Source organism: Rhyacophila brunnea, unplaced genomic scaffold, assembly GCF_057557595.1.
Source record: "Rhyacophila brunnea isolate RB1 unplaced genomic scaffold, BYU_Rbru_1.0 scaffold_12, whole genome shotgun sequence".
Lineage (NCBI taxonomy): Eukaryota > Metazoa > Arthropoda > Insecta > Trichoptera > Rhyacophilidae > Rhyacophila > Rhyacophila brunnea.
In genome coordinates, this window is record NW_028232774.1 from 38,591,262 (window position 1) to 38,606,217 (window position 14,956).

The window sequence follows — 14,956 nt, forward strand, 5'->3', positions numbered from 1 at the left end:
ATAAATCTCATGTTATATTGTGGTATTGTTTCTTATTACCCCCAGCCTTTGTAATTAATTCTTGGTGCATATATTTGCACCAACTGTGCATTAGAGTCTAGCGTGCTCGTTTCCTGATTGGTGTGCTGCAGGTTCGAATCCTGCCGCTAAGTCAAATTATTTTATTTTATTTGCCAGGTTACCATGGTCTGCATGGACTCAATGCTCGGTGACTTGCGGTAAAGGAACTCAGATGCGTGTCAGGAGCTGTAATGGATCCGACGACTCTTGCCTGGGATCCAACAGAGAAGTAGTGGCTTGCACTCAAGGAGAATGCCAAGGTTAGTATATGATAGTATATACTCCAATTGTCAGAGTGCCCATTTCTGAAACTGTGGGATTGGGTTAAGATCTCTCAGTTGGTACAAATCACACATTGCTTTATTAATACTTTGGACGCGGAAGACGCACACGGCGCGTAATGACCAGGCGGCCGATCAATGTAATTAACGTGCATTTTAAAGGTGGTAATTAAAATCTCATTATCTTTTCAGCAGCGAATGCGTTAACGTGTGTTTGATCACACTCGAAATGGAAAATTTTGCAAATCGGAGCGCTCGATAATTTTTCAAAAATATTAATCTTGTTTTATAATATGTAATCATTATTTTATGTATACTTTATAAAAATAAGTGTGTTAGATTTTTTTTTTAATGGCCTATCTAGCTCAAACAGTCAAAATATTTTTTTCACGAGACGGAGTGATAATTTTGGGGTTTTCATGAGCCGGAACGACGCTCTGGTGCGCTCCGATCCATTTCGAGCCCTGATCTAATTCAAGGGCCCAATCTGTTCAATATAGGTATAGCTACATGAGCATAATTATCATCATCAACCTGGATCAATCGACTGCAGGATGAAGGCCTCTCCAAGCTGATTCTATACCTTTCAGTCCTGTGCGTTACATTGCCACGTATTTCCGAAGAATTCAACTATTTCATTGATCCAGCTAGGTCTACTTTTTGGATGTTTTGGGTACCATTAAATGAGTAAATTTATCTCTTTAGCTGGCTCTATTACATCACATACCCTAGTATGCTACCTTATCTGATTATTTCGTTTGTTCCTGTTATGCCCATCATGCACCTCTTCATATCACGATACCACATTAGGGTACTCTAAGTCTTGTTTCGCACGCATGTATGATCTACATAGAAACATATAAATATATCAAGTAGGTACTAAAATGAAAATGTTATTGTAATCTTTTAATCAGATTACTAGAATATGGCACTTTATTTTGATTTTAGTAGACGGAGGCTGGGGTCCTTGGAAATCATGGAGTCCGTGCTCTACGTCTTGTGGAGTTGGTCAAATGAAGCGAACCAGAGAATGTAATGCACCTACTCCACAATATGGCGGGAAGTCATGTGTCGGACCAAATGTTTTGGTCGGTCATTATATTTTAGTTCTCACCTGTATTGTACAGTTTGTAAAAAGTATGTTTCTCCATTTTGCCCCAGTTCATAGAGCAGATGTTATTGTATAAATACAAAAACATGGGTCTCGGGTTAGTACCTGGAACTGGTCCGATCCAAGAACTCAACGTCTTGGGCAAAAAAAGAAAATGCACTTGTAAACATGTATTATCCTGCAAGTTGCAAAATTGCATGCATGAAATACAAAAGTTTAGAAGCTTCTGAATTTTCACGTAACAGTTGGGATTTGTTCGAAATCTAAAACGATAGCGGCGAATCTGCCGGGAAAAAAACCAACTACACCGTGCAAGGATTCATTTTGGGGTTAACCGATTTTCACGACTGTCAAATAGTACCATAAAATGACAACATCACATCTCGCTTACTCTTGAAGAATGAGACTGGCGAGACAGTCAACACTTTTACCTGTAAACAGTTATTATCGCATTAGTTTAAAATACACACTATCGGTGCAAGCAAATTGATGCATGTGAACAGGCGCTATAATACCCCGTTTACACGTGCATGGATTAACTGTTGACAGTAAGAAATGTATGGGTAACCATGCATTATCCAGCAGTTGTCAAGATTAAATGCATGAATCAAAAATTTTTGGATGCTTCTGAATTTTCATGCGACAGTAGGATTTTTTGTGATCTGCGCCTGCACAGTAGAACAATAGTGGCGAACCTGCCGGCAAAAAAATTAACTACGAACGAATTTTCAGGTTGACCGATTTTCACTAGCTGTCAAATAGTACGAAAGAGTACCATAAAAAGACAGTGACTCGCTCACTCTTAAAGAATGAGATTGGAGAGACAGCCAGCAGTTGTATGTGTAAACAGTTATTGTCATGATAATACGCACTATTGGTGCCAGTAAATCCATGCATGTGTACAGGCATTATAAAGCTAGATAGATGAAGGAACAAAATTGTATTAATATTTTTTTAATTCTATACTTAGATAGAAAGATGCTTGAGTCCCAACCAGCAATGCAACAGAGCATTTATCGAGAATAATGCGTACCGAAAAAACGACAAGAACAAAGCAGCGCTTTTTATTTCTGGCAAAGTGAATGGTCATCCGATTCACACCAAGTATGTGGAAGCGGACATTTTGGATAGATACGGACAACGGGTGGTGCAAGCATCTGTCAACGATGTTATATCTAAAGAGGTATTATAAACAATAATAATTAACCATTTTTTCAATTCTTAGTGGAAAGACATTGTGTTTATTAAAATAAAACACAATACAGTACACTCTCTGTAATCCGCCGCTCGATTATCCGACAACTACTATAATCCGCCGTTATTTTTACTAGTTGAATGCACAAAATCAAGCTCTATAATTCGCCGGTATTCGATTGTCAAATTCAGTAGTCCGCCGCGTACAAGTATACAACGCAGATGAGACGGGTTTATTTTAGAAACTTCTCCTTCGAAGAAACTAATGTACCAGGGAGGAAAGTGCCCAAGGACCGTCTCACAATTATGCCGTGCTCCAATGCAACCGGGACACACTAAATGAAGCTTTCGGTCATAGGGAAAGCCAGGAATCCTAAACCATTCAAGAATATCTGCCTCACTGAACAACTGGTTGTATCAAGTGATTTACTGTTAATATCTAGTTTATAAATAGTTTATAAATATGATATAAATATGATTAATGAATAAAATCTTAGTTTATAAATATGTATAATTTAGTACTTAAATACTTGATTTTGATTATAAATAAAACCGTAATTTGCTTTTTTTTTCAATTTGTGTACAGTCATAGTTTTGACCTAATAGGTTGAGCAAGTGGCTAACATCCATTTCTCGTAAAAACAAAATCTGATAATACAAAAAACTGACAAAGTTTATTATGCACTATTTATGGTCTATGATCTATTATTATGTTTTGACGATTTATTATAATATGCTATCAATGGTATTGCTATTAATAAGATAGGGTTTTTTACTAATTAGGTTTTTTACTGACACTTCAACTATTCATAAGTTGTTTATTGGACATTAATGGATATTAATGGAGTTTTTACCTACTTTATTGTATTGATTTATTATATAAGCTAGAGTAAAGAGAGTTCGTTGTCAGTGTGTGTTTACCTTTGGTGATTGTATACGGCGCCTGAAGATGCCGAAAGGCGAAACCCGGGTCGCAAAAAACGACTTAAATGGAATAGTACAGAGCTTGAATCCATTAGAAATGTTTTATGTAAAATTTACATGTAACCGGTTAAATGGTGTCACTACAGCTCTAGAAATTGAAATAGATAAAGAAATTTGAGCTGTTTTATTTTATTTGACTATATTATGTTTATTATAGGAAGACTACTTGCCATACATGACATTCATGGTATCACCTATTTCAATGCAAACCAATGTACTAGACAACTACAGAAAACCCGTGGCACCGGGAAGGCTACGAATGAAGAATCCGACAGATGCTGAAGATTCAGAAATTCAATTCGCTACCGGTAAGCATCAATAATCTTTATGCAATGTCATGAATCATTTTGCCGACCTAAAATCCTCGCAAAAATTATAAATACAATATGACGCCGTGTCCATAGCGTTTTTATGGAGCATTTTTTAAGCCCTGAATAGCATATAATTTAAGTTATTATACAGTAACTTCTCGGCATATAACGAGGTTTCGTTCCATAACAATGGATGTAAGTCAATTTTCATACAGAAATTAACAAAATATATAAATCATTATAATCGTCAATATTGGTGAATATTGAGCTGTACCTTCAAAAATCTATAATTGGCTGTGTGTATATTTAATTTTTTTTGATTGCCTCATTAGTTTGGCTAAAAAATGTAACCACTTCTTTCAGCATATTTTTTTTAGGTTCGTGTTCATCTAGTTCTTTTAGGTCCATTACAAGGATTATACTTGGCAAGGTTCGTTAAAGGGCACGGAAAATGAATAAATTCTGATTATTTTTAAGGATATTTTAATTAATTTATAATATCGTCACATCGCTATACACGGTTTCCCTTTGTGGTATTGATAGATAAGACAATTACGTCTCTAACTATAGTTTGGATGGATTGTTTTGTTGACACTTCAGTATTTTGTCAGGGATAGAGTTTTTTGATGCAGCTTACCATCTCACAAGAATTCTGGCTGATGAGATATATTAAAAATAAGGCCTTACCAGTGTTGCCATCTTTTTCTATGCTGATTATAGGACAAAGGCATAAAAATTATAGTATTTCTGAAAAATATATAGTACAGGAACATTTTTAGTCTTGAATCCTTTAAAATTATAGTATTTTGGTATATTTGGCGTAAAATTATAGTATTTTACATTTTTCGCGGAATTAAAATTATAGTATTGTACTATAATTATAGTACGGTTGGCATCACTGGGCCTTACACATCTATTTACTTAAGTTAACCTTCCCATTACGATAATAATAAATTCCATCCGTTTTGGTGATGTCACTTTGGGTTACCATACTAAATTGATAATATTACACTAAGTAAAAGAGAAATGCCTTAAAAACATAAATAAGTATAATAAGGTTTCATCATCATCATTTGCTATTTATTTTACATCATACAAGTATCGCGAGCCTAATACTACAAAGTTCTAAGTGTTTGTCCTTGAAAAAGCAAACCCAACAATGAAGTAGTATTCTAAGCTGCCTCATTGTTACTTTTGTTTCTCCAAGGACAAACACTTAGAACCATGTAGTTCTCGACTCGCGGTATTTCTATACATTCTTATAGCCTACAAGTCATAATACTATCTGGATCTCACCCTTTACTTTCATATCTCTTTCTCACAATTGAGTATGTCTCTCTTTGTCGCAAATACTATTAGATTTATCTCTTCTGTTCGTGATGGAATGCGACGCTCTGTTTGCAATGTGCATTTATAATCTATGTCAGGTAAATGAAAACTGACAAATATCTATCAATTGTAATATGTATTCACTGGATAATGCTATCGATTTTGAAAATACTAACATTTTAATTGGTTGCAATATTGATGATTCTAGGAAAAGCCTTGAATACGAAGATGACGAAGTGTGTATAACTGAAATATTTGCAGTTTAATGAGCTATAGGCATATTAAATGGACAACTCACTTCATATCGGCGCGCACGAGAAATTGTGCATGAAAGTCATTCACAGATGTATAGGTAGACGTCACGTGACCATATGACGTATCCATTTCCATTATGCGATACAAGCTTCGAGAATTTATAGTATAACCTTTATTGTAATGGCGTATTAGTGTCATTGTGTTAGAAACAGATTATCGGTTACTTACGACTTCTCGGAGATTAGATGCAAGTGAGCCCAGCGCATCACAGGCGTCTGTCCAATGGTTTCTGTCATTCAATTGCATCGAATAAACATTCATCAATATCTTAAAATGGCATTTTATCAATAATAAATAATACTAACACATTGATACCAGATGAAAGTCTCCCACAGGAGACTACCTCAAAGGGCGGACCGAACCATCATATTTCCCAAAATACCACAGCCTACGTCCACTCTTCGCCGTGATCGCAACCCTCGGCCGAGCGGAACCCGTCTCCTTGAAATTCAAATTCGTCAGACTCCCGCCAAAACAGACGCGGTCTATCAAAAACGGCCGCTCGCGCCGCCACTAGTCAATCCGTCGGTAAAACAGAGAGGTTCCCGACCGACGGATGAACATGACGCCGCCTGTCAGTTGAACGCGCGCAAAAAGCTCTCTCTTACATCAACCGCCGAACCAGCAGCATCGACCGCAAAATCTCTTCTCGCCTTTGCTCGCCTCGGACGCGAAGCCAAGATACATATCCCGCCAAAAGGACCGCGTCGGCAGACTTCTCAAGCATCTCCAGGAAATAAAGGACCACATCGGCAGCACGCCAAGCCACAAGCCCCGATCCTATCTCCCATCGGACAGCGAGCATCGCCTCGGATGCCAAGCATCAGCAGCTAGGACGCAAAGAAGCCACGCTTGCAGCCGGCCAATTACCGACCGACCGCCATGAGAATAACATGTAACGACTTACAATAAACCAGCCTTGACCAAATACCCCGTGCGTTTCTGTCTCCCACCCCCGCTTTGACCTTGACGTTATCACGGCCTGCTATCTCCGCTTCACACGCGGAAGGCCGGTGATAACATGAAAAGTGATATCCCATCTTTCTTGGAGTGTTTAGTAGATTTTTTTTACAATTTTTAACTAGGCACATTGGCATTTTGTAACACAATAATAACGGCGGAGTCGAAACCTGACAGTCAGAAATTTTGTATGGACAGACCCAGCGGTGTCGCCAGACCGCTTGCAAGCAGAATGTTCATTTGAGCGTAGGATACCGATATTAAAATATGAATTTCGCCATCCGGCAGACCCGACACAAAGTGAGTGTCATTTTATTTTCCAGATGCTTCGTCCATATTAATGTCATTGGCTATAGATAACCTATCGTGACATTATAGTAACGGGAGTGTTACTGTGCCTACAAATGACCGATCAACTTTTGAACGCCTTCTCTCTATATACTGTCGTTTATTTCCACTCAAAGTGATCGGAAGAGTGGAACCTTTAAATCAATAATTACGATATTATGAAGTATCAGTAACATGTTTTTTTCATTTCTTTAATAGGTGAACGCTTACACTTTTATCATAAAAACCGAGGGCTTTCAAAGTCTGGTGACGTGTTAATGGATATCATAATTGATGGATCCATCCCAGACTATCCGCATTACACAAACACTGACTCAGACTCTATGTCAAGATCAAGGTCGGTTTTATTTATTTATTTAGTGCAAATATTTTATCATAATTTATAAAGGAATTAAGTCACTATAAAATAAATGCACTATATTGTAAGTAAGGTTTGGTTGTTTGGGAGAGGAGCGGAGTGAGGCAATTTGATATGACCTGAGTCATATATTATATTATACATTATCAATAATAGCACCCATGGACAATAAACAAATTACTGCTCTCTATAGAGGCTCATATCATCGGTAATTTTCTACAAACACGTATCTCAAGATACGAGTTTATAATATTTATAAAAGTCTTTTATTGTGATACGATTTTTTTGTCATGGCTTAAATCTATTATGTTATAAAGTACATTTTGAGATACGTGTTAGTGGAATATGTGTGTATTCAAATTCTGAATTCATTACTTCAAACAACTCAAAACTGACAAAAATTAAGAAACGTGTTTATAGAAAATTAGCGACGATATGCTCCGCTTAAAATTAGATATAATGTTTTTCATTTTTTTACTTAAGAGCGAACTTCAGTGAAACGGCAAATAATTTTGAACAGAAGGTGCGACGAAATTTCTCACTAGTCGCCAATCGGAGACCGGCCGTCGAGGTGTCCGCACGTCGATTTGTTTCGTGATGGCGTCGGATGAAAATATTCTTAAATCGTGTAAAGATGACTAAAAAACTTTACGTATGTACTTAAAAAAGAAAAAAAGAAAACATGTCAATGAATATACTATTATTATTAGTAATATAACAATAAACATAATATTAATTGGATAATGGATTTTTATGACAAATTATATTTCGTTCAGCATGCGTCATTTCCATAATCCGCGCATCGCCTAGCCATGATCTTTTAGACCATGCCTTAACTGAAGTATAGCATTAACTCCCTACACGTGTGATGAAATTGTTTCTTCACACCATTCTACACGTACTATCGGAACATTATAGCTACTAAATCATGGAAGTACCATTATTATTATTGTCAGCCAGGGACTATTCTTATGCTGGATGAAGGTCTTCTCGGTTCCTAATTCTTTGCTACCACATATATCCATGTGAACTTCATGAGTTCGTCGATCCAGCGGGTTTTAGGGTGGCCCTGTGGTGGTTTAGTGCCCTTTGGGTACCACTGTATGACTTCATTTGTCTAGCAGTTGTCCACTTGCCGAGCAACATTCCAGCCCGTTCCCATTCTATTAGCATAGCTTCACATAATGTAATCTTGTCCGCCTTCTTATTGATTGATTTCTTTTATGGTCTTTTCACATCATGCCCAACATCCACCTACATAAATATTATGAAATTAAAAAAATATTTGTTCCGTGTTGCTTACAGTGAAGATGATTCGTTAGCAGAGTCCAGCTGTCCACTTGGGTTCATTTTCAACAACTCTCGGAAAGAGTGCGAAGGTAATTTTATTGTTCTAGTCAAATATTATCTATTATAATTCATTATAGGGAGAGATATAGGGGCACAAGATATACAGATAGATATATGGCATCTCTGAAGTGCTGCATAAGAATCTAACTCAATATCCAAGATATTGGTGACCTGATACTTATAGCCGTCTGCGTTTTTGATGTAAGCGAAATACGAGCATTGTATCAGCTACCTACTATCTAGATCAGGGGTGGCAAACTTTTTGGATGGAGGGCCAAATTCAAGAATTCAAAATGAGCGGCGGGCCCCGCAAGTAAAATACCATTTTTAGATATACACTATTTATTATCACGAAAAATAAACATTACAAAAAAATTAATGAGAAGAATGAAACTGTTGTACTTTTTTTAACATTTTTTTTAAATTCAGGTGTTAATTTTGTAGTTGATATTCTCAAAACTGCTTGTAAATGGGCATCGGAGATATTTGATCGTAAAGAATTTTTATTGAGGTTCATGATCGAAAATGTTTGTTCACATATATAGGTTGATCCAAAAATAACGAACATTTTTCTTGCATAATCTTTAAGTTGGTCGAATTTGTCTGAATTAAGGGCATTGTAAAATTTGGAGATTTCTTCACGACGATGCAATTCTCTTAAATCAGTGTCACACTGCAGATCAATAATCTAAAGTTGCAGCTCTGTCGGTACACTATCAATATCTATTGGAAATGGATCGCGTACTATTACTAAACAAATTTTAATCTATGTCAATATTTTTTTTTAATTTTGTAATCAGAAGTACAATTAATGATGGCGGGCCGCAAAAAAACACCCGGCGGGCCGCAGTTTGCCCCCCTCTGATCTAGATCACTATAGGAATCTGTGATAGGGATAGGAACTGTTTTTAAAGTTCGCAAATGTTTTACAGAGTCTACAAAATGAACGAGGGCCTCAAGCAAACGTTTGTTGTAATGAATGCATTATTAAAATGACATTTGAAAGTGACAGATGAAGCAGCCATTTTGAATGACGTGTGACGTCAGATTGCTTACGTCACAAACAGTGCTATACGCTATATGGTGGAAAATCGGTTAAATAGCTTATAAAGAATTTGGGAATCTCATAAATACGGCCCTAAGGAAACTGAGATTTACTAACAAATTGGTTACCAATTTTTAGAAGAATAATGTGACAGCAAAGAAAAATATATTCACAAAAATATTATTATATATTATATAAATTTATTTCAGTATTAGAAAACGTATTGTAAGACATGTAGATATCCCTCTATGTAAGATTTAATTTATACATCAGTGGCCAGGGGTGGAGGTAGGTTGTTAGATTCAACCTAAATGGTGCATAATAAACTTTGTCAGTCATACGTCTTATTTGTTTTCATTGAACTAAGAATACAATTTACAGATGGTGCTGGAAAATTCAATTAAACCCTGCCTAAACCAAACCATAATATTTTTGGTATTTTATGGGCGATCCAACAAAAATAGTGCCCACTTTTCCATTCATATTTATTTGTTTTCGTTGAATTAAGAATACATAATATTATTACGATGGTGTTGGTGAGTTTTTTAAAAGTCATTAAGCCCTGCCTAACCAAACCAAAATTGATAAAAAATATTTTTCTATCTACAAAATATCTTAAATTATTTATGGTTTAATGGCATAATTTTAGGTATTTTATAGATAAATGAATATTTTTTGACTATTATCTACTATGGTAGGTGCATGCTGGGCATAACGCGAAAGGACAAAAAGAGGAATGAGTGGATATTTTTTTTTATTTTATTTTATTTATTAAGGAAACAAACAGTGACATATTGATTACAAAAATTTTAAATATAATAATGAAAAATTATTGCAACTTGCAAAGTTTCCATGTTTACATTATAATATAGTTAAGCCTAACAAGATAGAGAGTAAGAATAACATAAATATAAAGAAATTACATGAGAAAAATGAGGAAGAATAATGAATAATTAAATTATATAGGAAAAAAAGTAACATAAAAAAAAATATAAATATATATATATCTATTTATACAAAATTTTGGAGATAGCGTGTTTAAATGAAACAGGTGAATTATTAAAAGGATCAACGGTGGAGAAATACATATTATAATTTAAACAAGAAGGAAGCACACAAGGGTTTGCGATGTAATAGAGTTTATGAAAAGCCTTAAATGGAGATGGGCTAGACACATAGCTCGAAGAAGGGACAATCGTTCGACAAATATAGTCATCCAGTGGTATCCGAGAAGTACAAAACGTCCGCAAGGTAGACCTAGAGGCCGCTGGATCGATGAAATGATAAAGTTCTGCAGAAGTACGTGGCAACGCAACGCACAGGACCAAAAGAAGTGGAAGCAGCTTGAAGAGGCCTTAATCCAGCAGTGGATAGATTCAGGCTGATGATGATGATGATCTACTATGGCTTGGATTAGACGGGGTTTAATTGAATTTTAAAAACTAACAAACACAATCTATACATTGTAGTACAAACTAACAAAGTTTAGTGTGCACTATTTATGTCGGATCTTAACAGCCTTCCTTCGCGCTTCGCCACTGCTAGACATAACATGTATTTAGTTGTAAAAAAACACTAGATATTATATTACATTATTTTGTTTTAGATATAAATGAATGTGAAACATCAAGCAACAGCTGTCATTCAACGCAGATGTGTGAGAATATTCCTGGTAGCTACATGTGCCTCTGTCAACGAGGCTACATGTCAAATGGAATGGGCCAACGATGCTTAGGTTGGTATTATTTTACATGATGTCATTCTTTATAATTACATATTTTTACTTACGCAACATAAACATAAAACAAGAATATTTATAAAATTATATGATGAGAGCACGATGGATATCAACACACTTGCAAAGTGGCATATCATTTCTTGACCAAGGAGTCGCGAAATATAATAATTCTTATCTAAAACTAGCAATGGCATTCAAACTAAACGTGACCAATATGGGACAGTGCCATCCCTAGACAAAATGCCACACCTAGGCAGCATCAAAAAGTTGCCCCATTTTTTATACAGTATTTTTCATCATCCTTTCATGACTCCAGTATTTAAGAAATGTCTTGTATGGATACATTACTAACAAAATATATACTTACCACTAAACAAAACAAAATTTAAAAATATTTTTTCCCCAAAAGTGGGATTTACGTGTCATTTTTGTAATACATTAATTTGCTCTGTCTCGAAAAATTAAGGGCGATCCGTGTCACTTATCTTCTTCAGAAAACTTGCCAACATTTGTAATGAAATTTTTTGTCTGAGATCGCAAAGGTTTAGGCATTATTAAATTGATAATCGATATAATGACAGCACAGCGTTTTGATACAGACTAAAATCGTGGACGAGGAGCAGCAGGTGGGATGCTCTGTAAGAGGGGGGTGCATCTTTAGTTTCAACAGCCATCTCAACTTCCATGCGCACTGCGCAAGTCCTCTTAAACCTTTTCTGTTATTTAATACATTTTGTTTCCAACCAGTGAGCTGAATTTTTTAATGGAAAGATATTTTCATTATTACTAAGTTTAGGCAGCTATTTTTATATTTACGAAATGATTCTCCTCGATTTGCCGCCCTTCGAGTAACTGCTGCCTCCAAGGGACACTCAATATGCCTACCCCCAGAGACGTCACTGAATATGAATGGGTGGTGGGTATTGTAGTGAATATATCCACAAACTTGATTGGAGTACCTGTTGTAGACATCAATCGATGTTCGGCCATTTTGATTCATTAATCATGCTACATGTTCGTTTAACGGCACCAGCCAGATACAGTTTTCCGTCTGTTACAGTGTTCCAGATTTGATTGAATAATAAATTGCAGAGGAATTAATAAAATTATGAATTATGTAATTCGTTAATTTTCATAAGTGGCCAAATGAATAACAAAACCATATATTTTTAATAGATTGTACGAGTTCCCTAAAACTACACATATGTAGGAATTTCATTGTTAATAAAATTGATTTCAGATATAAATGAGTGCACCCAAGACTCCCACGAATGTTCCCACGACTGCGTTAATATTCCCGGAACCTACAAATGCTCCTGCCCAGCTTCGTTGCGACTTGCAGATGACCAGAAGACATGCACAAGAGGTGACATTATCAAATTATTTCAAAATAAATTAGATCAATCTATTCCAGTGGTGGCGAACCTATAGCATGCAAATGTTTTATTTTGAAGAGAAAAAATATACCTATAATAATAATAAATGACAGATCGCATTTTATGAAAAATAGCAGGTAAATACTCTTCAAGAATAAGCATTACGTTTAATGTAATTGCATAGTTTGGTCCTTAGGTTTTATGACTCACATATAATATTATCGTGCGGTGGCAGAAACCGCGCCGCGAACCTCATTTACAATGCTTGACACTACTATAGTGAAAGAATGCCTCGTCAAATCGGAGCAATTCTGGTTTCAATTTGTGCGTAGAACAGTGCGTAGGTAATACAATAACAAAAAAACATAGCTGTACCAAATAAGAAACAAAAACTTTGTGTAGTTTAGAGTAGTCATTCTGGCAGACAGCTTCAAAATTGGTGGACCGAAATATATGGCGTAATTAAAAAAAGTAATAAAGCTATATTATGTAGGTATGCCATTTTCTGTTAGTGACATCTAGAACATCATCATTTTTAATAGGATTCCTAAAAAACTATTTTTTTCTCCATGAAAAACTGCTCGGCACGTCAAACAGTCGGAAAATAATATTTGGGAAATTTTAGCATGCGAACGTAAAAAGGTTCACCAACCCTGATCTATTCAATCATTTACTAATATTTTATTTTTCTATTATTTGATTTCTAACACTGTTCCATGATTAATAAATATCAATTTGCCAATGTAACAAAGACATAATTTAGGTATTTACTCTTTTCCTAATAATTTAATCAGGGAAAAAATATTTTTAAAATCTTCGACAATAATGTTTTGTTTTATGGTTTCACGGTTCCATGACAAAACAGAACATAAAAAAAGAGAACAGTGACAAAACAGAACAACAGCGATAAGTATAACTATGACCTTTCAGGAAAAATATAAATTTTATATTGAAATTGTCCCACCTCTATTATGTTGATAGATTTTTAATAGCACAGATTTTCAATACGCCATAATAAATCAAATTATATACCTTAATTTCTGCATTCCTAACCGCTAGAAAGCCTCAAATAAACGGCACTTTGCCGGCAAGCTTAGCATATCTCATCTTAATCAATATAATATGTTCAAATTGATTGGGTGACTAGGTACAACGAAATAATGACCTAACCTAACCTAAGCTAACCTATCCTACCCTAATCTAACCTAACCTAAGCTAACATAACCTAACCTAACCTAAATAGATTCCACAAAAATTAATGTTTCATTATTCCCCTGGCTGTTCTGTTTTGTCACTGTTCTGTTTTGTCATGTTCTGTTTTGTTCGGTTACCATTGAGAACAGGATCTTAGAAAAATTCAAATTACAAATTTAGAATTATAGTTGTTATCAATTTTGTATAACGACAATAATTATTGGTGAAATATTTCGAATTATTGCAAATTGAGAATTACCTATGTATAGTTTTATTGACAAAGTGTTCATATATTTTCACAGATTTAGCAATGATCGATCCTAGAAGATATTATAAGAAATTAAAGCCCTCACCGCAGCCCGCTTCGGTTCCGTATACAAAATATGTTCCTTCCAGAAGACCAGTCACTCCAGTTGAAGATACTGAAAATGTGTTAATCACAAGAATATCGCCAAAAAGAAACGACGAAGAGTCCAGAAGGATTAAAAGAATACGGAGACCGCATAAATATGACGTGGAAAATGATTTTGACTATGGAGTGTCTGACAGAAACCGTAACTTTCTCTCACCGGTTGACGATGATGAACACGGAGGCTATAATGAAAGCAAAAATAAGCAACGCATCTCTAAACAGACTCGTGATTGGGACGGTAACCCTGATGATAAAACACAACCAGAATACTCACCGGTAAACATCATTTCGGAAACCGATCAGAGGAGAGATGCAGATCACAATGAAAGACCAAGAGAATTACATAATTACAGGAAAGAGTATTTGGAAAATATTGACACTACTACCGAAGATCAAAGTAGCTCTTATGAAAATCTTGAGGAAGCCATTTTACCATTTGAAGATAACTGTCCGAGTGGCTTTAATTTAGAATCAGGAACGTGCATTGGTAAGAAAGAAAATGTTCTTTGTGTGAAAACTTTTCAATATAGAGTGATCAATTGGCTTCTCATGCTATTCAAATAAGTACCTTTTAAATCATTATTTTATGC

At 35.5% G+C, this 14,956-nt stretch overlaps 1 protein-coding gene across 2 annotated transcripts in view; it reads left to right on the forward strand.

Moving 5' to 3' along the window:
- LOC147078149 (hemicentin-1-like) overlaps positions 1 to 14,956 on the forward strand; it is a 90,527-nt gene that overhangs the window by 70,610 nt on the left and 4,961 nt on the right. Inside the window, exons 41-49 of one of the 2 annotated variants that reach the window (XM_085961258.1) lie at positions 178 to 320; positions 1,290 to 1,429; positions 2,423 to 2,635; positions 3,788 to 3,938; positions 7,092 to 7,230; positions 8,557 to 8,630; positions 11,253 to 11,381; positions 12,625 to 12,750; positions 14,257 to 14,853. In XM_085961258.1, coding sequence (XP_085817384.1) covers positions 178 to 320; positions 1,290 to 1,429; positions 2,423 to 2,635; positions 3,788 to 3,938; positions 7,092 to 7,230; positions 8,557 to 8,630; positions 11,253 to 11,381; positions 12,625 to 12,750; positions 14,257 to 14,853 — 1,712 coding nt within the window. Of the gene's footprint in view, positions 1 to 177; positions 321 to 1,289; positions 1,430 to 2,422; positions 2,636 to 3,787; positions 3,939 to 7,091; positions 7,231 to 8,556; positions 8,631 to 11,252; positions 11,382 to 12,624; positions 12,751 to 14,256; positions 14,854 to 14,956 lie in introns of those variants that run through there. The other variant, XR_015072281.1, reaches the window with a different exon arrangement.